Below are 22846 nucleotides of genomic sequence, written 5' to 3' on the forward strand. Positions count from 1 at the left end.
TGTTTCAGTGCAAACTATTAAGAAAAATGTGATATATTTAGTTGTGTATTTCTGTTTTTACAGTCATGTCTGTGTTTTATGTGCATGCAACAAAAATTAAGTATTTAAAAAAAATAAGTAAAAATGTATTTTTGTGAACTAAATCGATACATAATTGCGTGCTGATAATATCAAACCTTTCATTGTGTAATATTTTTATACTAATCGATTCTACATAATCTGTCTGAATTACTGCGATTACAAATACTCAGGAATGATAGGAGACTTGTTATTCTTTATTAAAAAACACACAGAAACATTGATCCTTTTTGCAATGAGTAATTTATTGTTTTTACTTTTGTATAAAATCTTTTGTGTCCACTTTAGGCAACAGTTAGCATGAGAGTAGTTCTCACAGCTGTTAGATGAAGTCTAAACTTATCAGTCTTCTCAACAATCACACACCCCATTCACGCAGAGAAAACACACAATCACATAGTGTACTGGAGTTAATTCAGTGCAGTGGTCCCAAACCTAAGTTTATTAGTAGAAAGCCGAGGACAAAAGCTCAACAATAGGCAGCTTGTAATCATCATCACTTCAAAGATGGTACTATATCAAGGCAAGTCACGCAAACACAAAGAGCCACAATAAATCTGCAGCCTCACAATAACTAGAGGAGACTGCTTTGTTAGAATCTGATGGATGAAAGCATCATTTAATTAGGTTTGAAACCACTGCTTTGGTGCAACTTGTAAGCAGATTTAGATTAAGACAATTTCAAAACAAAAAAGGCAAAGAAACACATCAGACATCTCATACACGGCAGCACATCCTGTGTTAGGCGAGCAGTTACACAAAGCAACAGCTGTAATTATAGGCAACAAAACAAAGGACTGATTTTGTGTAAGAAGAGTCGGCACGCTTACGCAGATCAGTACTAATCAGACCGAGATTAGAAAAAAAGACACTGAAAGAGCAGAAATGTGATACGATTGCATTTACATAATCATGAGACACCTCATTCCATAATCACCACATTAATGATTTCTGCAGTGCAGTAGCTATTGCGTTCCTACGAGAGGCTCTCTGGTACTTCTTACATCAATCAAGTGGAGAAACATTGTTTCTCGTGGTAATGGGGAGGAGATCCTGTAAACTGTAAATCTGTAACATCAGCACCTGTCATGAATGAAATGCGTGTCCTCGCCAGCACCTCCCAATCTCTAATACAGTACATACCCTCCTCCCTCACTCAGACGTACAAATGTAAAGTAGATGTACACACACTCGCACACATACAGACGGAACATAAAACACGCAGATTCAGGTCGATGTCAATCTGATCCATAAATTACTAGCATCACATTGTTTCATATAATAACTACTTCCAACAGCACAGGCCTCAGTTTGACTTTGACTCTTACTGCTGTTTTCTTCTTGGGAAATTTGACTTGATTCAAAATCCTCGCTTTCTTATAGAACATCAATTTAAAAAAAGACTAGGAAGCGCTATTCTGGCAACTCATCATAACATGACATTATAATGTAGCAGTATGAAAAGAAATTACATTTCCTTTCATTCCCAAAGTAAACGAACTGCAACGACTTCAACTTCAAAACCAATAGTATAGTATCCACAAATGACACATTACTCGAAGAAATAATGTCATAGGCATTGCAACTACAAGTAAACTTTTTTTTTTTTTGTTTGACAAATCGACTGCATTTGTACGAGCAGTCCGAAGTGAGTAACAACTACAGCCAGTGCTAATTTCTGCTCTTTTTTAAAATTATTTTTCCTCCTCCTCTCAATGCGACAGAGCCACGACGTTTGCTGCCCTCATTTCGCAATGTGCATACAGATCAAAGAAACTTCATCTCTGTCCTGCACATTGCAAATGCATATACAGTACACAAAAACAAGTATTTCCAGGATTATTAGGTCTATTTTCAGGGGAAGGTTGGATCGGAGGCCTTCATTTGGCTTGATTACAGTGTGAGATTGCTGTAATGGAAAGTGAGCCGGTAAAGTATCAAAATACACCAGCTTCCTGCGCGCTGAAAAAACAATTTGTGTTTAGTGTTGACACCTTTATACATCACAAAACAAAAGGCTTATGTCAGCATTCACACACTGTATTTTCTGTTTGCTGCGCTGGAAATGAACAAAACACTACTCGCTGTACTCCTAATCGACTCCTACGCACAAGTGTTTCCGTGTTTTTTTCCATTAAGGCCGCATTCATCACCCCCAACAGAATTACCTACAATGTTGTCTTTGAACTGCATCCATATTACTTCTGGGGAGTGATCTGTATGTGCTTTCAGCATCTCTCCTCCTTTGTGTAACACTCAAGCTCATTCTTCACATATTTTATTGACACTCACTATAGGAGACCTGTAGTTATTTATGATAATAGCAGTAATACATGTAAAATGTGTAATTTACTCATCTTAGATGAAGCTATTGTGCAAATTATCTGCAGAGACGCTAGTACTAAACTTCAGGAGGCAGTGGATCTACTTCTTTCTTCATGCACGACTGCTCTTGGCACTGTTCTTCCGGGATCTTCTGCTGAGGACTCGCAGGCCTCTCCTCCACTGCTGCCACGCATTCCTCTGAGCACAGAATAACATCGGTCAAAGGCTTGTCTTCATGCTTATCTTCCTTCAGCTCCTCTCCTCCTTCTTGTTTCCTTTCCGCAAACTCATCTTCTCTTGCATCTTGTTCCCTCACCAAAGGCTCCTCCTGTTCAGCTTCCTCTGTTCTGGGCAGCGTCTCAAAGGCTCCAGGCTCTATGGGACTGAGTTGATAGTAGAGCAGGGAAGAGGAGTCTTTGAGGAGGTCAGAGGGGCTCTCCTCCTGGTTGTCAGTGATGCACAAGACCGTAGCCCCTGTAGGGAAAGGCCCCTGCAGGAGGACCTGCTCAACACCTGGAACTTCTGCCTGCTCAGGCAGCTCCCCTCCCAAGGCACTGGGTAGGAGGCAAAGAGGCTGCTCTGTGAGCCCATCAGCACTCAGCTCTGGCTGCACTGCTTCCCCTTCAGCCTCCTCCCTCTCCCTCCTCTCCTGCTCCTCTGCGCTCTGCAGGTGCAGCACGGCTGTCTCGTTCTCCCTCTCCAGTATATCCTGCTCCGCCAGAAGATCCTGAACCTCCACGACCGACTGCACCTCGCTCTCCTCCAGCTCCGAGTCCAGGCCAGCGACTGAAGAAAGGTCCGGTGAAGTGGGACACGTGGAGGAGGGGGAAGACAGCGGGTCTGATTCAGCATACTGGTCTCCTGTTCCTTGTATGAGCATCCTCCTCTTCTCCACGTCCAGCTTCATGATGGTGTGCAGGTAGTGAGTTCTGACACGTAGAGGGTTGAATTCAATACGACCTGCTACGTTGCCGCAGCCATCCCTAGAGCAGCCACACGGGAAAGACATTCGATCCACCTGAAGAATAAGGCAGAGGTAATTTACTCTCATTTCATCTTGAAAGTAAAATGCTTAAATACTGATTAAATTTACATAAGTTATGAAAGTGTTTACGGTTGTTCAGGAGATCTAGGAAAATCTAGGAAATCATGGCAATCAAGAGATAATCTGGTTACTGTGCAACAAGTCAGGCTGAGACAGAGATGTACTTCCTCCTAACAGGTAAAAATATAAGCAAATGAGACAAAAGATTCAGGTTATTATTTATACACCAGGTGTATAAATAAATGATAACACAATGTCTGATTTACTGCTTCATTCCGATGTTTTATGAATTCTGATTTCACTGCACTGATCAATAAAAGCGTGCAGCCGGTTCTGGATCAGATAACAGCATTGTAATAGTGAGGAAAGAGATAACAGAGCAAGCAGAATAAAGCATCTGCCTCTATAAAACACATCAAGTGAGTAAATTCTCAAAACTTTAACAAAGTTACTCAACACAGCTTGCCTATGCATTCACACTGTTTAAACTTGCTGCTTAAAAATGACCAAAGAATAAAGATATTCTTATTAGAATCACTGAACTGGTTTATTTAGCTGACATATATCTGCTCCCCAATTAAACGGGACCTTCCTTTCCCCGTGTTCCATCTAACCACCAGATTTCATGAAAAGTGCTAGAAACTGGCTTTGTATTTTGTTTTTTGGTTGTTTTTTTTCATGGTCGTGCTAAAAAGAAGAGAAGATTTAAGAAAAAAAAAACCCAGCTCTGATCACATCTCTTCGCCTCAGCACTCGCCTTAGCCGAGAAAAGAGAGAGAAAAAAAAACCCCACATAAAATCAGATGAATAGGCTTTTTTCATAGCAGACATTTTAAGCTATCGTAGGGAGAGCACCAGTGTTATTAATAATATTAACAATGGCTCTGTTATACTCGAGAGCCCCAGAACGCCATGACAATGTGACAGCGAGCCGGCATGCAGCCTTGCACGAAACCAGCACATTTAAACAGAAGCAACAAAACAGGAGTCAGTCATCATTTGTTTCTATTATTTATTTACTAATGCGCTTCCCTCTCCCTGTGAAATGTCAAAACACCTACAAGTGAGTGAAAAACAAATTGAAAGGAAAGGAGGTTGAAGTCTTCTGACGCCCTGTCTTTGGCTTTTTTGTGGGGAAGTGTGCGCTGCAGGCTAACAAGTTGTCACAATCTTCTCTTCTGCTACTGCGCTACATGTTTTTTCTCTGACAGACATAGGCTGAAGTCTGCCGGCAGAGAAACAGGATGACGGGAACTAGCGTGGCCGTAAATGAGGGGAGACACTGTTACGGAACAACCAAATATTTTGTATTTATTGTTATTGTTATTTATTTTATCTTAGGGGAGAAACACTGAAAATCAGCATAAACTGTTTTAGTCAATTGTTGGGCATCTACATCCATCAGTGCAACTGAACTCTCCTGAGGGGATGAACGCCATTCTTCAAAAAGATATTCCCTCATTTGGGGTCATAATGATGATGATGGTGGTGATGCTCTGCAACACATCTGACCAAAATGTCCCACAGGTCTTCAGCTGGGTTGAGATCTGTAGGCTGTAATGGCAACAGCGTGTAATTGAACTCAAAGGGGGCCATTGTAATCATGGAGGAGACCACTTCTCTCAGGATAGAAATGTTTCAGGATCACTCAGAGCAACTTTGGCTTGATTTGCAGTGAAACTTCCCTCTTAGCGTACAAGCAGCAAAATGTCACTCACAGTTTAATTCAAGAGTTCAATTCAAATACTGTAAATGTGTTTTTGAAGTTTTTAGTCTCAGCAAACTGCAAATGCACCCAACTCGCTTTCAACAGCTCTTACCTGGCACTTAATACCAGCCTGGCTGCAGCCACAATGGCGAGGGTCACAGTACAAACGGCAGTCGCAGCCGCATTCCTCCCGAGAGAGGCGGATAGCTCGGAGCTCAGCTTTCTCACGCGCATCGATGCGGGTGATGCCGGAGGCTCGCAGGAGGGCTCGACGCCGTTTGGTGGGCAGCGGCTGAAGGAAGAAACAGTCGTCCACTTCCACGCCGTCCACGTCGAGATCCTCATCCGACACATCGTCCAGAGTCAGCAGCTCCGCCTGAGCGCACTCCACCGTGCCGTTCCTTGTCAGCTGTGGACGACAGCGTGGAACTGTGAGCTGAGGTGAAAAAGGAACTGATTGCCTATTTTAAGCTCAAGTGGTAGATAAGTATCCTGAAGAGTGATACTTCAAAAACAATTATATTTGCAGCTGATTTAGCATTTTGAACAAAGGGTTTTCAAACGGAGAATGGTGAAGGAAGTACTGCGATCTTTATTTAAGAAAAGGCCTCACAAAACTAAAACTCCTGCATAAATTAAAGGACACAAACCCAGATATGATTTAATGAAAATAAGCTATCATGAGAAAATTAGTAACTTTTTGCTGTATTACATTGGTTAAGTGTTACATACACATTAGCTTGTATGTAAGCGTCATTTTACAGCTGGTCCAAACTGAACTCCTTTTAAATACTTTCTATTTTGGTAGTTTGGTTCACTGGTTCCCAGCCTGGAGGCCGGAGCCCTCCAATGGGTCACAAGATAAATCTGAGGGGATTATGACTTGATTTGTGGGGGAGGAAAGAAGAAAAAACTAAGTTTCACTAAATAAACACATATGCATCTTTTGTATCGCTCTTTAATCTGTGTGAATTTGTTTGAAACATCAGTGGCCTCAAACAGTTATTGAAGTAAAATTGTTTCAGGAGTTTAATGGGGGTAATTAGTCTTCAGCAGGACACCTAGCAACTCACAGGCATGGGAACTGTGGAAAGGGGCCCCAGCTCGACTGTTTTTGTACGGGGTCACAAAGCAGAAAGTTTTGTAAAGTCTTGAAGGACAGAGCGGAAGTACATGTACTGAGTCACTACTGCAAGTGGAGACATGCAAAGTGCCCACAGCTGGAAGCTACTACTGTGCCTTGAATTTTGACCCTCTTGGGGCACGACTGATACATCTAATCTACCTTCATCTTGCGGGCATTCAGCTTCTCCTGGCGCAGGTGCTGTTGCAAAGTGTGCCGGTGACTGGTTTCCTGTTCGCGTGCAAACTCCCCCAGTGTGTAGTGTCTGATGGAGGAGTGGTGACGGGCCATACCCAGGGAGCTGCCCCCTTGGCTGGGCACGCTGGTGAAGCCCTGCCGCCGGGGGAAGTAATACACCGTCACCAAATCAAAACGTACGCGTTTCCCCCCTGGTGACGGCTTGTGCTGCCTGAGGATAGAGGTGGCTAAAGCGGGGGGAAAGGGAGAAAGATTTTCAATACAGTCTTACACACCAAATACTAAATACTTGCGTTGATTAACTGTTCAGTTTCTTTCGACTTCCTTTAATGAGATTCTTACGGGTAAATGCAGTGCTAGAGGGAGGGTTGAGGCTGTCACAGCTGTCAGCACTGTCACTGCTGGAGATGTCATCGTCAGAGTCCTTAGGTGTAGAGAATGGAGAGCTGTTGTCCACCTCTTCATATCTTCGTTTGAGGCTGAGGGACGAACCTGCCTCCATGGAAACTTAAGTATCTGGGGGCACAGAGGAGCACAAAAAAAACATACCCGGCACCAGTAAATGTGTTTCAAAAGATGTGAACACATGACACATTGTGATTTACTACCACAGAAACAAAATGCTCTTGTTGTCACTTAGAGAATGAGCTAATTTTTTTATCAAACTGTTCCTGTGTAAGGTCAGCCCTTGACAACACAAACAGAACAAAAAGGTGACATCTGTTCGCTCCTGCCTCCTTTCATCTGTATTCCAGCTCCATCATTTCGTCTGTGTGGCTCCCATCTCACATGAAATCCGACTTTGAAATTATCAAGTCTGAAAATGTAACCATGGCAACTAGGCAAGCACAGTTTATGCAAGCAGCCTTGAAGCAAATAATGTCTGTGGCTTCACAATCTGTTTTTACCCCTAAAGAAAATCTGCTATAAACTGAGTGTAGGGGGAGGGATGGATATGGGTGAATTTGAAGGAGGGAGCTGATCACTTGCATCTGTAGGAGAGGTCAAACAAGGTGAATGAAAGCAGCTAAATACATGTCTGATGTTACACTGTGTTATGTCCTGTGCATTACACAGGCATCTGCATTCACACAGATACATTCCAAATAATTATACATCAATATTAACACCGATGATTATATCCCATAGAGACACTATATCCATCTACCTTAAACCTACCATACATCCTATAGTGTGAACCAGCTACTTCTCAAGGTAATTCATATTTTACTATGCAGCATGCTACTGCCTGCAACATATTGTAATGTCATACCAAATGGAGCAACTCCCATTCTGTAGTTTTTCATTCAGTTTTTTTTTAAGTGCTTGCAGGAGAATGTTCAAACTGACACGTACATTTATAGCATAATTTATGTAATAAGTGCACAATTAAATTTGTCCTTCAGCTAAAAAGAGAAAAGGGATGTGCTGATACCAAAAAGCTGCTCAAATGCAGTCTAAGTGATCTTTCCTGGAACTACTTCTGAGGGGGGGAAAGTCCAAAATTATCTAATCTATGTCCTAATAATAATTATGAGCATTAAAGACTAATACCTTGACCTAATTTCAACAAAATTACCCACCTTGACAGGCTGTAAGGGACAGGGCCTAACCTGTAAAGATGCAGCTGTGGTTATGACACCAAATGTGTGCCCTTTTTAAAAAACCAGAGTAACACATCTGACATTAAATGTTTATTTCAGTTTAGGGATTTAAGGCTTTTCTTTCAGGACTTAAGTTTGCCTTTGACATGTTACAGGATGTTTACCGACAGGTGTGACTTCACGGTATATTACCCGTCAGGGACACGCAGTTTAGAGGAGCTATTTGTTTAAATGTGGACATTACAGACTGACTGTGTTGGAGGAGGTTAGATATTGCCTGTCTGACAAGGCAAGGCTCTCTCTTTCTATCTGTCTCTCTCTCTCTCTCTTTCCATTTCACACACATACACACACAGAGAGAGAAAAAGAGCCACACAGAGACACAATGGCAAACCGCCCGGTTAATGAAACACTAAACCCACTTACCTGGGGCAGAAACAGGGACCCTTATTCCAACCAACTCGTAGGTCGTTTCTGTTTCCAATAGGAGCTGCACATCAATCTTTCAACGCCCTATGAGACGCTCTTTTATGCCAAAACCGAGATCCCTGAACGAGTATCCAGACTGCAACCGTGGAGCCGAAGTAATCTGGATGAAAGCTTGCGTGATTGTCAATTTGCAACACTTATATTTGGCTATTTCAGGCTACTTAGGCTTCATGCTCATTGTTCTGCACACTGAAAGATGACGAAGAAAACGGGAGCTGTGCAAGACCGGCGGGTTTTATTTAAATGATGCATTCCTATCTATTTAAAGGACAGACGATAGGAAGAAGGGGCGTCATAGGGTTAGCTGCGCTTTATTCTCCAACATTTTTCGGTGCAGCATGAATAATGTAAGACCCTCAGTGTCTTGTCTTCCTGATGTAAGCCTTTAAATGGGTGTAATGGAGAAATCCGCTGACATCTGTGTTCGTTTATCCTTTTCTTCTCGCCGGGGCGGGTTCAGTCGTCTGGGCTTACTTCGCCGTCTTCTCGCAGTAACGGTGCGCTCTGCTCTTTATCGTTTGGTGTCAAAATCTTGCAGGTTTTCTAGCGAGAAGACGCCTTTCTCCCCGCTTCGCCCCGGCCCCGTTTGTTACAATGTAACAATGGAGGTAGAAATTCTTCCCTGTAGCAGTATATATACTTATTGTGACATCACGGGCATGTCCTGCGCCGGGGTATGCTGGGAAATGAAGTATCTATTCATTTTTTTTCCCTGTTTCTTTGTTCATATTGTGCAGAAGCAGATGTGCAAAGCACGAAACCGTAGTGCGCTAAATTAACCTGCATTTAAGCTTAATTTGGTTAACAGTACATGCTAAAGTCTAGTCAAATGTAAGTGACTAGGCATCCACATCTGTACACCAAAGGGACAGATATGGAGCCTGTGCTAGATAGTGCCAATAAAATATCATGTCTCCTTTTTTAGGAAAGCTTCAAAACATTTAGTGTTAAACTAAATGTTAAACTATTTCATATTTTTAAAGAAAGACAGCAAATAGCAGCCAGTACATGGTTAAGTTTTAATAATGCCAATGAGATGAGGGGCAAATACGGCTATCGAGCCATCAATTCCATTTACAAAATACTCAACATAAACCATATTATTCACATTAAGCTCTGTCCTGCCGCAAAACTTATTTATTAGCATTTGTAACATCCAAAAAAAGGAAGTAGAGTAGATGTAAGTACGTAAAAAATATTTTTTTTTAAATGTCAAAAAAAACATGATTCATTATTTTAAATTATTTTAAAACAATGATCTATTTCAAAATTATGATGGAAATGACCAAAAAACAAACAATAAAACGCCGGTGTGTTAAACAAGCTCATAGATACAGGAAGCAGATGGAGACAATTTGCTGGTGTTACCACGGAGATCACTAACACAGACAGTGCTTATCATCTTTTAAGACGATTAAGTAACAATCACATGTGCCAGTAAGCATTCTTAACAAACTGTGACAATCTAACAGTGTTTAGTAGCCTTTTTTTCCACAGAAGTAACAGGCAGACATTGTTAGCTTTCAAAGGAACCTCGGATATTTGGAAGGGCAGCTGGATTCTAACGGTTTCCCTTAATTGTCCAGTTGTTAATTTTAATACCTGTTGTACTATGATTCAACTGAGTGGTTGTGTTTCTTGCAGACTGGCTTGGATTCGATAAGGCAACCGCGCATGAAGAGGAGGACTCATGCTGAATTGCAGGCTGAAAGTCAAGTACTGTCATCTTAACAGTCATCATTTCTTTTGTTTTTTTACAGAGAGAACAAATGGCTGAACTCGAAGCAAAGAGTCTTGGCACGCCAGATGGTCAGGTAACAAACGACAGCAGATGTAGTGCCATTAACCTCCTCCTTGAGATGTAACCAACAGAGGGAAATGCAACCATTTAAGTGAGCAAACGGCAGGGTAAGACTTCACTGTGGAACCAGAGTCACTCCCTCAAAAGTCAGACGATAAGGTAAAGTTAAAAGAGGGGCAACTGCTTCAGTCGCATCTTCCTCCTAGCTGCCTCACAAGGTTTTTGTTTTGGGGTTGTTGTTTTTTTTTTTTTTTTGGGGGGGGGGGGGGGGGGGGGGGGGGGCATCTCCATAAAGGAACAGCAAAAAGTACAAAGCTCTAGAGGGGCTGACTGAACCAGGACTAAACAAGAGAGAAGGACTCGACAACTCTCCTGCCTGGGATTCACTTTAAGATTATGTGGTAGCCGTCACTTGTGTCATCTGAAAAAGAAAGGAATAGGAATCAAAATAAAAATAAAAAATATCAGGGAAACACACTAAGATAAACTTGCAGCAAGACTATAACGGTAAATACAGATAGAGATACACTATCATTTTTTGCTGCCATAGTCATACCTTTCATCGTGTCCAAAACAAAACAAACTTCATCTTGGAAATTCTGAATCATCTGTTGAGAGGAGAGGAAATGATTATGCAGGTGGGAAAACGACAATATCGTTTGCAGGTTTATGCTTGTGTAAGCTCTTGAGACCGTAAGTTGACCATATTTCTGTCTTTCTTTGAAAATCTTTTAAGACATACAAAACGCTACAACTGATAAGTCGTTAGCCAACTGTTTCAATTGGCTGTTTTTACATATGTACTGCCTGGCTCCCTCAACAAAAGGGGGGGAAAAGTCATAGTCTAAAAATGAATTGGGCAACTTTTAGCTTTTATAACGACACATATTTACTGTGGTATCATTTCGATCGGGTTAAGTAATGCAACATTTAGTTTTGTCCAGAGTTGGATTCATTTTTTTAACTTGTATGGATGATGAGAGAGTTGGACCGCTGTGTGAAGTCTTCCTCAGTATTTCCCAAAGATTCTCACTCGGGTTAAGATGTGGATGAGTGTGAAAATGATGTGTCACGCTGCCTGAACCACTCTTTCACAATTTGAGCCTCATGAATACTGGCATTGTCATCTCAGAATATGCTGTACTATCAGAGAGATGAAAAAACAAAATCTGCTGATGAAAACAAATGTAGTCATTCAATAGATTCAGGTAGTCAGCTGACTCTGGACCTAAATCCCAAATCCACAAGCTTGTAATGTAGGCACTAGTCTTGATCGGTGCATCACTTCATCCACATGTCTTCCTACCAGGTTCATTGGCATTGAGTACTACACCATCTGAGAAACTATGATATAACAGTCTTTTCTAATTCTGTTTTACTAGTATTAAGCACAGGCGTATACACGAGTTTGTCCTTAAAAGAGGCTCGTGCACCTCTCAAATGGCCGCATGGTATCAGCTGCAGCTGAGATCATCATCTCAAAAACAAGAGCAAGCCTCACTCCAGATCATGTCCACTGCAATCATGAATTCATGAACCGAATCATCTGTAAACTTTGGAAACTGTTTTTTTGGACTGGAAAACAAACTTTTTAATTTAATTCGAAGCTTTATTTGAACATATAGACTGAAGCCAATTTTAGTTTTGTTTAGTGGAGATAAGAGTTATAATCACTGGCTAATTGACTAATCAAAGAAATTGGCAGATTAGTCAACTACCAAAATAATCTTTAGTTGCAGCCCTACTAATTAGCATTACTACTGAGTAGTTATTTTAAGGCTACACAGCTGTTCAGTTATAACTCCTTGAGTTCTCTTTGCATTGTGGGGAAAATGCTTTTACTTTCACTATTAAAACATAGCTGTCTATTCCACTGCTGTTTTTCCCCCCCATTGATCTTCAAACATTCAGGATTTATTCCAACCACACTTCTTTCTCCAAGATGGTGGTTCACCACTATCCTTCCAGTTTTTAACAAAGCGTTGCACAGGTTTTAACCCACTTTTAGTAGTTTAAGCAGTATCCTTGGTTGTTTTCTTTGTTTGCCAATAACGTGATCCAACATTTCCTAACAAATTTCCATAACAACAGGATGTCTTCTAACATGGGGTAAATAACCCCATGTTGAAACTCACAAATGACTGTCGTTTGAGCCAGGCAGCATTAAAAAAAACAAAACAAAAAACTGTATAAAAGTATGAGAACAAAAACTTTAAAGAAGTTAACAAGTCGTGTTATTATCTTCTGAGTTAGCTACATGGATCCAGTGCAACATTTAATTTTACCAAATCAATCCACCCAACCCACCCCAGGCGCAAGATCTACCAGCTTTCCTGGAGAAACCCTGTGCTTGAATTCATATATAATAACAGCAAGTCTCTACTGATTCAAAAAGTGCAAATCTTCAACTCACAGTAAGATCATAAGAGGGGGATTGCATTACCTCATCACTAACCAGCACATGGATGCCAGTAGGGCCTTGTTTAAAGATCTGATTGATCTGCCTAGGTGAGATGCTGAACAGATGAGCAATTTTCTCTGTCAGTTCTGTAACCGTGAGTTCCTCCAGGTAAATGGCGTGATATACTGCAGAGAGAGAAACAGAAAGTTTAACACAAGCTAAACAACAAAGGATGCTCACTAGATATTAGGCATGCTCAATTATAGCAAAACTAAATCATAATTGTTGCTTAGACTTCAGAAGAATAATAGTGCGGGGCTATTTCCTGGCTGGGCACCTGTGAATGGTTTAGATCCTTAATATTAGGCTACAGTTACTACAGTAGACCAGAATAACAGTGGACAGACTGCTACATGACCAAAAGTTTTGTCACCACATGCAATCAACTTGTTATCAGCCTGCTTTTGGAAATGGTCATTTTGAACAGACAGACCAGGTTTGAGATCATTGTGTTAGCATTCTGTCTGCATTTAAAATTTAGACAACAATTTTTTGCACATCTTTGCCAATCTTTAGAGACTTTCCAGTCAGTATGAGTCCGACAAAGATGGTTTGGAAGAAGGCCTCCTCCCACCTGGCAACATTTCCATTTGCCTTGAATTAAAGTGGTCAACAGTTGGTTGTGACAACTACTTGCAACAGTCCCAGACACAAATTTTTTTTTAATGCAATCACTCGCCAACCACCAGTTTTTCCTGTTTACAAGGAGGTTGCAATCCTAGCTTTACTCTAGTGTGACTGAGGCCCCTCAAAATAAAAATTAAAAAAAGAGAATAAGAAAAACTTTATTAACCCCAAAGGGAAATTCATTAGATTAAAAAAAAAAGTTTGGACGTCAACAAAGATAATGATTAAATTAACATAAATTAAATGAACATACACTGACCAAAGAAAGCGCTGGCAGCAGCATCTCCATTTTCATGTTTCGGATGCTGTTCCCGTGCCTGCTGAGATTCCTGGCAAACATAGATGGTGAGTCTTGGACGTACCACCCTGAATTCAAAGAGAGAAACAACTAAAATGCAGATGCCTAAAAACATTCATACTCTTTTTTTTATAAATTAGGTAAATTATATATCCTAAGAAGGTAGGAAAATTGAATATAACCCACCGTCCTTTAAGTGCATTGAAGAGTCTTATACCATCAGCTGGCCCACAGATCTGAATAACATCCTCCCTGGTCAGCTTCAACAGGTCTACCCCTGGTACACAAAAGCAGATCCTATTCTCAGTCTCTACAAACACACGGTTGCTTTTACATAATTAGTTTTTAAATCTATGAATTATGATTCAAATTTGTCTTGTCATCTTTTACCTGATTTTAATTCTCATGTCTCCTTCAGTAAAGCACTCTGAATAACCTCTGGATATAACAAGGTGCTATTTAAATAAATGAGTACATTTCCAGAAAATATCTTTCTAGTTTCACATTAAAGTGCAGGCTTTTATCTTATGATATGGCCAAAGAGGTAACCATATTACCTGAGAAGTTAGTGAAGAGTCGACAGAAAGGGGAGAAGCGGTTTCTATGAAGCCACTGTTGTGCATCCTGTGGTGTTGCTGTTGGTAACAAATTCTGAAAAAGAAAAAAGAATTCATCAAAATACTCTGACATATGCAACCGTGTCAGAGACCATGTCACCATGGTTACCCCATCAAGTCAATTTGTAAAACATAAAAAAAATTAAAATTGTAAACACACATCAATGAAGATTATCAAGAGCTGCTGGATTTTACCTTAAAAGGCAGGATTTTAGAGGTAAGGTAAAACTCATTTCAAAAACTATTTAGATATAAGCACGATGAGCTACATCATATCTGAATCTGACATATATATGACTCAAATCAGATATATATCAAATGCTTTCTAGTTACACACTGAGTCATATTTTATACTTGCTAATGAATCTCATCCCAGGCAGAAGTTTAACACCCAGATGTCAGCTTTGCATTTGAGCTTATTAAAATGCAGTTGCTTGGTGTGGCAGGAGGTAAGCAGCCGGTAAAATAAATCCAAATAAATCCACAAACTAAAAATGAACTTACATCTGCCACCTGAACAACAGGCTCAGGCTGGTGGTTTGGTGACCCGTTTCTACAAAGGATGAAAAATGTATCAGTTAGAAAGAAGCAATAACAACAAACTCCACATTAAGAAAAACGTAGACCTCATGTGTTGCCCTTACTAAACAAATAAGGCCACTACATGGATTTCATAGTGATTTTTAAAGTAATCCAGGCAGCATACCCTTCAGCCACTGGAAAGCTGTTGTGGGTGCTATTGAAGCCAGGAGATGGGGAGTTGTTGACATATGTGACCTCAGGCCAGGGAGAGCACTATAAAAGACCCAACATTTGTGTTACTGTAGCGTCTACATACATCACCAGTATTTTTGCTGCCAGTAGATTTGATCTTAGGTTTCAATTAAACTGAATTTGAGCCAAACTCCTTAAGTGCTTAGGAAAATGGATTTAAAAGATGGATGATTCCACATCCTTTGAGTCTCGCTGTGTCTGTGTCTCTTCCACAAGTGTCAAATCACCTGTTATTTCCTAGTAAATACTTTTTAAATTCTGAGGTTAAAATGACAAGCTCATTAGTCACTTCAAAAAAACAAAAACAACTAAGAGTTATTTCTTTTGATAACCGATTTATCACAAAAACATTCTCTGGTTATGCTTAGAAAAAATGTTTTGTTACTTTTTTAAAATAAGTACATAATATAGTTTGACAGTAGGCTAACATCAGCAGTCTAGTTAATTAGATTAAGTTAAAATTCATTTTGATTTCCTTTAAACTACTTTTATCCAAGCAGTGATTACTGCTTTGAGCTCTTATATGCTTACCTCTGTCAGGATTGTGGTTTCATAGGAAGGCTGGTACTTTTCCTTTTCCTGTGGCGCCCTCTTCTCCATCTTCTCCCTGTCCGTCTTCTGCTTTCTGTCTGCACCTTTAGGCTAGAACACGTCAAGTGGAGGAAATAAAGATGGTGAATATGGACAGTACTACCACAGGGACCAAATACAACATTTGCACTGGGGTGCATTAAAGATTTTATTTCTCTGGATAAATCAGATTTATTTAGGTATTTTCAATTAAGACATTTTTACAATACAGAAATTAGGAAGAAGTTCTTGAGAGAAGGAAGCCATATAATAGAAATAATAACAGGTGCATATAAAAATCCTCCATCAAGAATTTTATCGAAATCATATAATGGCCTGCAAAATTTGAATAGGAATGAAACATTATATATCAAACAAAAGTGGGAATCGGAATTACATCTTGAGTTGTCAGAGGATGACTGGCGATCCATATGTCTCACACAGCATAATTCCACTAGCTCTAGACGATGGAGAGAACATGGCTGGAAAAATGTGATTAGGTTCTTTATTACTCCTTATATCAAAAGCAAGCAGCTGAAAACACCCCAACAATGCTGGAGATTATGTGGAGACTGGGACGCCAATCATTCTCATGTGTTTTGGAAGTGTAAAAATATCAAACCTTACTGGGAAAGCATTGCGGTAACAATGACGAAAGTGCTGGGGTATGACGTGCTGTGTGAGGCACGAGTAATGTATTTTGGAATATGGGAAAATGTAAGAAAGGAGGACCATTACTTGTTTAAAATTATGTTGTTGTCAAGCAAAAAGGTAATAACAAAAAACTGGCTGAAAAGTGACCCTTTAAAATTGGAAGAATGGACTGATGTAATCGAGGACATATATATAATGGAGAAAATGACTTACACTTTGAGACTGAAATCTGACAAACACCGAAAACAGTGGACAAAATGGATAGCTTATAAGACTCACTCAGCCCCATAGGGCAGGGACCTCTCCTCGTTGTTGTTGTTGTTTTTTTTGTTTTTGTTTTTCCCTTTTCCCCTCTTCCACAGATTGGGTGTCCTTTATTTTTTTATTTTTTTTGGTTTGTTTCTTTTGTGTTCTTTTTTTCGTGTTTTTGTTTGCATGTACTATAAAATTGGAAAAAGTACAAAATAAAAAGTTTAAAAAAAAAAAAAAAGATTTTATTTCAGATTTTCTCTTTTTCCATGTCATTCCTCTGACCTTGAAGACTTTGACCTGACAGGAGGCAGAGTGAAGATGTTCTGTGTACTCTCCATTCTCGTTCTCCTTAAACGTGTCAATCTGGATGCGGAAAGGCACGCCCTTTTCTCCGCCATGCTTCCGCATGGTGAATTCTGTGCTAATGCAGTGAACCTAAAAAGGAAAGGAATATGAAAACAAAATCTACACAAGACTGATGACCTAACTGTTATATCAACAAATCATGCCAAAAGTGTTACGTTAGTAAGTGCAGACTGACATTCAGTTTACTTGTGCAATAAATGAGTAAACCAAATGTAAATAGGCTCATCTCCGTCACGCCAAAGCACTCTAAACTGCCTCATATCACTATTGTTCATTTAAATTTAATAATACAGAGAATAAGAATTAATGACACAATCATTACTATGTGTTGCCCATCAAGCTACCTGGATAAAAACTGAGGTTCGTTTTGATGGGTCCCAAAGGAACTCCACCGTGTTAAGCTGAGTGGGGTTAGCCCTGGGGTCAATTATCCCCACTGACATCGGGATATCTGCAATGGATCAAAGCAAAACAAGCAGTTATCAAAGATGCTTTTGATATACACCATCTTCTCGTTATTGCAACCATGAGTATGAATTTCCGGTTTTGGTTAACAGTTGGTATCCTGAATTTACTTTCTGCAAAAACTATTTCATTGTTAGCATACATACAGGGCTACACAGCAACCACCTTGCAAAGCACAAATTCAGTATAATAAATACCTGATGTTTCTGTTAGCTTTTAAAAAATATTTTTAATGCTCACCCAGGTCGAGAATGCGATCCCCTGGCCTGTTCCAGCGCCAGCCTTCCAGCTGCTGGTGCTCTGTGTATTGAAGTCGTCGGTCATGAAACACCACACGAATTATGCTCTGAAATTCAGAGAAAGTAATTTTTACTGAAGGATTAAAGAGAACATACACTATCGTTACCCTGGTACCCCAGGACAAGGGCTTAGTTCAGCCTTGCAATAAAGCGATGTGATTAGCTTGCCTAACTACTACACAATATAAGATTCTAAGCAATTTACAAAAGGCTGGTGTGAAGGAGATTCATCCAGATGTGGTCTTTGTCCCAAAACCTTTCCCTAGTGGCCATTTCATTCCCCATAAACACTTCAGCAATAAACAATAAAACAGATCTTAGCTGTTAGACTGTTTTTAATCTCTAGGTATAGTTTTAATGCTAAGAAAATGCCTTTGAGACTTTTGAGACTACAGACAACTGGCTGAGAAGTTGGCTGAGACACACACAATCTGTATTTTACACCACTGAAGAGATGCTTCTGACACACTGAAGAAACCTTCAAAGTAAAAGTTGATTAAAATTCATATTACACTGAATATAAGAAATGTAATCACACAAAAATGAATCATCCATCCATTTCATCTAACCCTGGAGTTACTTATTCCATTCTACTCACAGCCCCCTGGGATTTTGTGAAGCATGGCTGGATGCAAGATGAGCCGTTGGCTAGAGCTTTTCCAATAATATTTATACAGGTTTAAACTAGCAGCTGCTGGATTATGCAAATATATTTTTAAAGATTTTCTTACCTTCACCATTTTGCCAGTGATTTCTGGAAGTTCCCCAATTTTCCGATTGTCAAGCATTCTAATTTCATAGGATTGCCCTGCAATGACAAGTCCACATAAAAAATAAATATATATGTAGGCAGCTGAATTTTCTCTCAGCTTTTGACTTTGAACTCTTACATATCATTAAATTTGCACAAAGTTGAAAAGTACACAGCAGCTGGGATCCTGATGCTGACCTTGGTTGAGGTAGGTGAGTGTTTCATCATGCAGTTTAACGGCTGGCGAGGTAGGTGCACACAGAACATACTGAAAGGGTAGGATCTTGTTGTCACTGTCCGGTGGGAGGTTGGACTCCTCCTGTTTGAAAATGGGAAGGGCAAGTACATCGCTGCAGAGACAAAAGAAAAACAAACTCGGTAAGCCGCCAAATTCTTATCACTTCATTATGCAATACAGAACATCTTTTATTAAAACAGGGCTTCTTTCAAAGAGTTTACAGAAAACCAGTCTAAACACTTACACTTACTGATTCGATACGACCTTCAGCCTCATGATACAAAAGGTCTCCCTGTCATTACTAGACAACACTTAAAACTGGCTGGAGAATTATGGTGTTCTCTAGCTTCACAGCTCAGTAACTACAATGGAGGCAACACTACCAAATACCAAGGTATCCAGTCTACAAGTCACTGTTCCTCTCCACACAAGAATTTCTGAAACAAGCCACCACTTTCAACAGTTTTAATGAGCCAGAAAAGCATACAAAAAGAGATGGGGGTTGGTGCAAAGTACTTCAATCAGCAAAAAATATTTTCTTTAAACTTTTAGATGAGCTACAGCAAATGAAAAAGCACAGAAGTGTCTGCAGATAATTACACTAATGAATTCAGGATATGCTACAGAGTGATAAGATAGATCAAATGCCCCAGGGAACTATTTTCTTCAAAGACTATTAGACTCCAGCTAATATTCTCCAAGTAGTGTTTTGGCTTTTCACTTTATCTGCACATGGCATTTAATTCGCACGTCTGCCAGCATGAAGAGATTTTGCCACTCAAACTGCCCACGTAGCAGACAGAAAATGGGAAACACTGCACATAATGGATGCACCTAATCACTCATCTTTAAATTACGCAAAATGTCCAAATGAATTTGACATGAGCAGCTGTCTGAAGACAAACTACAAGATAGCTTACATCTTTAAAAAAATTAAGAAACCAAAACACTGTTCAACACTGTTTAAACTAATAAATTACCATATGGCCCATTATAAATGTAGCACTGGCTGCATTCAGTAAAAGGCCTTACCCGTCCAAAACTCATACTGTACCTCATACTGTACGCCCCCGCACCGAGTTCCTGGCCAATGCCGGACAGACTGGCATCAAAGTCCTGGACCAGTCCGGACTCAATCACTTCATCCGTGAGAGGCAGTTTCAGAGCCCACGCCATGGTGACGGTGTGGAGATTTTAAACGGAGTGCAGTTCCGGTTGAAACTCGAGGCAAACGTTATCAGTTTCTCACAGCCTTTCAAGATTTAGAAGAGAAAGTAAAAAAAAATGCGTGAGTGTGGCTCTGATGTTTAAAAAAACAGTGGATATTTCTGTGTTTATTAGCAGGACATTCCCCCAAACATGTTAAAAACACGAACCAGTCAGGTGTCATTAAGGAAAGCAGCGTTCCCGTGGTTAAAGATAACGGTAGTCGTTAACACACGTTTTATGTAACTGTGTATTGCTTACACACACTAACTTGTGTCACGCTAAAATACACTTTATGTCTTTACCTTTTTTTATTCACATAGTAACGTAAGTCGTTGGAACTGCAAAGCTTACCTTTAGGTGGGAAGTGTGACTATTTGGTAATAACTGCAAGTTTTACGCCATCATGTCACGCTCCTTCGCCCAAGCGCTAAAATAAACATGTCGAGCTAACACCTTAGCTGCGTAGCCTGCCAGTTCGTTCAGCTAGCAGGATGCTAGAAATCATTAAAACGTCCCGGGATGCTAGCCCTTCTCTAGCTTATTCTGTGGTTCGGTTTATTTGTGGTTAGCATATCTATACGTAAAAAGTGGTCAAAATCGCACGAGATGTTTAAATATATGTATTAAAATGTCTTGCTTTTGTTTGTTTATCTAGCTTCCTCGGGAAAGGAGCTGCCGTAGTTTCCGTTCCGTCTCCTTCTTTGTATCGTCTCAGAGTGCTAGCAAACACCGTTGTGACTCATTACCGCCACCCTCCGCTGAGGTCATGGCTGAAATAACCAATGACTGTTGCTTATAACGTGTTAGTGACGACAAATAATGCTTTTCTTCTTTTACTTTTTTTCGGCAGCTCCCTTTACTGGGGCATTTTCCTTAAAATAAACCATATACAACAACCAGAATAAAACAAAATGTCATTTACCACACAAGACCATTCCACTCAGCTGGATTCCTAAATGACAAATATCCACAGGGCATTTCATCCATCTTTATGGTCTAAAGATTTTCCTTTCACCAAGAATCTGTTTAATTACCATAGCACTGTCATAAAAGACCTGATATAATCCAATGGCTTGTGTAGTTTTCTTTAATTTAAAACATACAACACACATTATCAATTGAAAAGATGCTGGCAAATTGTTATCCAACAAACCATAAATTAGAGATTTATAATTCAGGTGGAATCTTACACCAAAGTCCCACATTGTTGTCCTGAACTCTGAAACAGTCCAATAAAATATGCTGTTGTGATTCCTCTTCACTGCAAATATGGCACTATAGCACGCTTTTTAGCTGTCACATAACAACTCCAAGGCAAAGTACCTGTCACCAGAAGTTTTCTGAGAGAGATCAACCACCTCCTCCACTCATCTCTCATCTCCTTGGATATCCTTTTGTTTTGAATTTTTTTTGAGCTCTGCAGGATACCCATCACAAGTTTTTGTTTTCTTTTTTTCTCTCCATATATAAAATCACTCACCAAATTAAAAATCATTTTACTTGACCAACCACACCAATAAATTCTGTCACAAAATCCCCAAGGATCCTTTTCTACTATGCGCCTCATTTCTTTTTCCATAAAGAAAGGTCTCCAACCAAGCAAGCTTTAAAACAAAAATCATTAATTAATAATTAATTAAACTAATCAACAAAATTATTTTTAAAAGCGGGAATAAAGGTGGTCACATTCAGTTTGTCAACCTGTCCAACACAGCAAGAATATGTTTATTGAGGCTGTGAACAAAACCTTCACAGAGAATTAAGCTTCTATTGTAACATGTAATCTAAACTTCCTAAATTTTGCCCTTTGTTCATAGCATCCATGCTATACCCAAAAAACTAAAATGAATACATAAACTGATAGACTTTAACATCTACTGTAACTATCCATTTTCTGTTGTTCAGTCTGTGTCACAGGGATCCAAAGAAAACCTTTTAAAAAATTGTGTATCTCTGTTGAAAAGCACATTTCATCGTTCACGTTCAGCTACCTAGAAAGAATATGCACTGCTGAAAAAAATAAGGGAACACGTCATTTTCACAGTATAACACAAATTCAGTTACATTTCAGCCATATAAGTCTGTCAAGAGAGTAAAAACCCACTGTGAATCAATTTCACCAAAAGAAAGTCACAACAGGTCCTCTGGACAGACAACAACAAACCAACTCCCCAGAAAATAAATGGTTAAACAGGTGATCTGACCAGTGTCCTCACTGATTTTGGTTTAATTTTTGCTTTTTGTCAGTGTCCTGTAGGTATTGTCTTGTTTCTGCAGCCTATTCAAGTTACACAGGTAGTCCAGCTCCTTTAGGATGACACAGCCATCTTTACCACCATAGGAAAGTTTGTTGTTTCCCATCATAGTCTGAAGAGTGTGGAGGACATAGCTGGAAATGGGCCACTTCACAAGGACAGCTCAGGGCTGAATAAGCACATCAACCCAGCAGCAGGACTGGTATCTGTTCCTTTGGGTGAGGGGGAACAGGAGGAGAACTGCCAGAGCCCTACAAAATGACCTCCACCAGGGTACTAAGATGTATTTTTCTAAGCAAACTGTCAAAAACACACTGAGTATGGCACAGAGGCCCAATATCCTTCAGTGAGAACCTGTGCTATCAGCCTAGCACCATGCAGCTTAACTGGCATTCACTCGAGAACATCAAAACTCGCAGGTCCGCCACTGGTGCCCTGTTGTCGTTATAATTTAGAGCAAATTCACACTGACCACATGTAATACACATAATAAAGACTGGAGACACTGTACTGAATGTCATGAATTGTGGTATCAGGATGAAATCCTCAGGCCCACTGTCAGACCTTTTGCTGGTGGAGTGGGCCCCGGGCTCCTTCGGGTACAGGACAATGCTCAGCCTTCTGTGACCAGAGTGTGTG

General features: G+C 40.0%; 2 protein-coding genes across 3 annotated transcripts; both read right to left on the reverse strand.

Moving 5' to 3' along the window:
- Window positions 1-302: 302 nt before the first annotated feature.
- On the reverse strand, window positions 303-10473 carry csrnp2 (cysteine-serine-rich nuclear protein 2). The gene is made up of 5 exons (XM_040038070.1): window positions 8508-10473; window positions 6820-6993; window positions 6442-6704; window positions 5269-5565; window positions 303-3421 (listed from the first exon to the last, which is right to left on the reverse strand). The coding sequence occupies exons 2-5, from the start codon at window positions 6977-6979 to the stop codon at window positions 2480-2482; spliced, it is 1662 nt and encodes a 553-aa protein (XP_039894004.1). The 5' UTR covers window positions 6980-6993; window positions 8508-10473; the 3' UTR covers window positions 303-2479.
- A 168-nt stretch (window positions 10474-10641) lies between these two features.
- tfcp2 (transcription factor CP2) lies at window positions 10642-20666 on the reverse strand. 2 transcript variants are annotated; one of them, XM_040038072.1, is made up of 16 exons: window positions 20304-20666; window positions 19798-19995; window positions 18704-18855; window positions 18486-18562; window positions 17696-17801; window positions 17335-17441; window positions 16907-17059; window positions 15680-15790; window positions 15081-15169; window positions 14879-14927; window positions 14315-14408; window positions 13944-14034; window positions 13713-13825; window positions 12815-12957; window positions 10928-10979; window positions 10642-10792 (listed from the first exon to the last, which is right to left on the reverse strand). In XM_040038072.1, exons 2-16 carry the CDS (start codon window positions 19917-19919, stop codon window positions 10755-10757), a joined length of 1497 nt encoding a protein of 498 aa, XP_039894006.1. In that variant the 5' UTR covers window positions 19920-19995; window positions 20304-20666; the 3' UTR covers window positions 10642-10754. The 2 variants fall into 2 exon arrangements, with proteins under 2 accessions (XP_039894006.1, XP_039894007.1); XM_040038073.1 differs by having other exon boundaries at window positions 13719-13825; window positions 20304-20664.
- Window positions 20667-22846: the final 2180 nt, after the last annotated feature.

The sequence above is a fragment of the Simochromis diagramma genome, unplaced genomic scaffold (genome assembly GCF_900408965.1).
Source record: "Simochromis diagramma unplaced genomic scaffold, fSimDia1.1 OVJJ01000061.1, whole genome shotgun sequence".
Taxonomy (NCBI): Eukaryota; Metazoa; Chordata; class Actinopteri; order Cichliformes; family Cichlidae; genus Simochromis; species Simochromis diagramma.

Bases quoted from the DNA above. Each gene is read 5' to 3' on its own strand.
- tfcp2 (XM_040038072.1), bottom strand. From the start codon at position 19,919: ATGGCGTGGGCTCTGAAACTGCCTCTCACGGATGAAGTGATTGAGTCC. The intron at 14,928-15,080 runs GTATGCTGCCTG...CATCCTTTGTAG, and splicing joins AGCTTTCCAGTGGCTGAAGG to AAACGGGTCACCAAACCACC. The intron at 12,958-13,712 runs GTATGTTCATTT...CTCTCTCTGCAG, and splicing joins CAGCGCTTTCTTTGGTCAGT to TATATCACGCCATTTACCTG.
- csrnp2 (XM_040038070.1), bottom strand. From the start codon at position 6,979: ATGGAGGCAGGTTCGTCCCTCAGCCTCAAACGAAGATATGAAGAGGTG. The intron at 6,705-6,819 runs GTAAGAATCTCA...CCCCCGCTTTAG, and splicing joins CTCTAGCACTGCATTTACCC to CCACCTCTATCCTCAGGCAG. The intron at 5,566-6,441 runs GTAGATTAGATG...TGTCGTCCACAG, and splicing joins TGAATGCCCGCAAGATGAAG to CTGACAAGGAACGGCACGGT.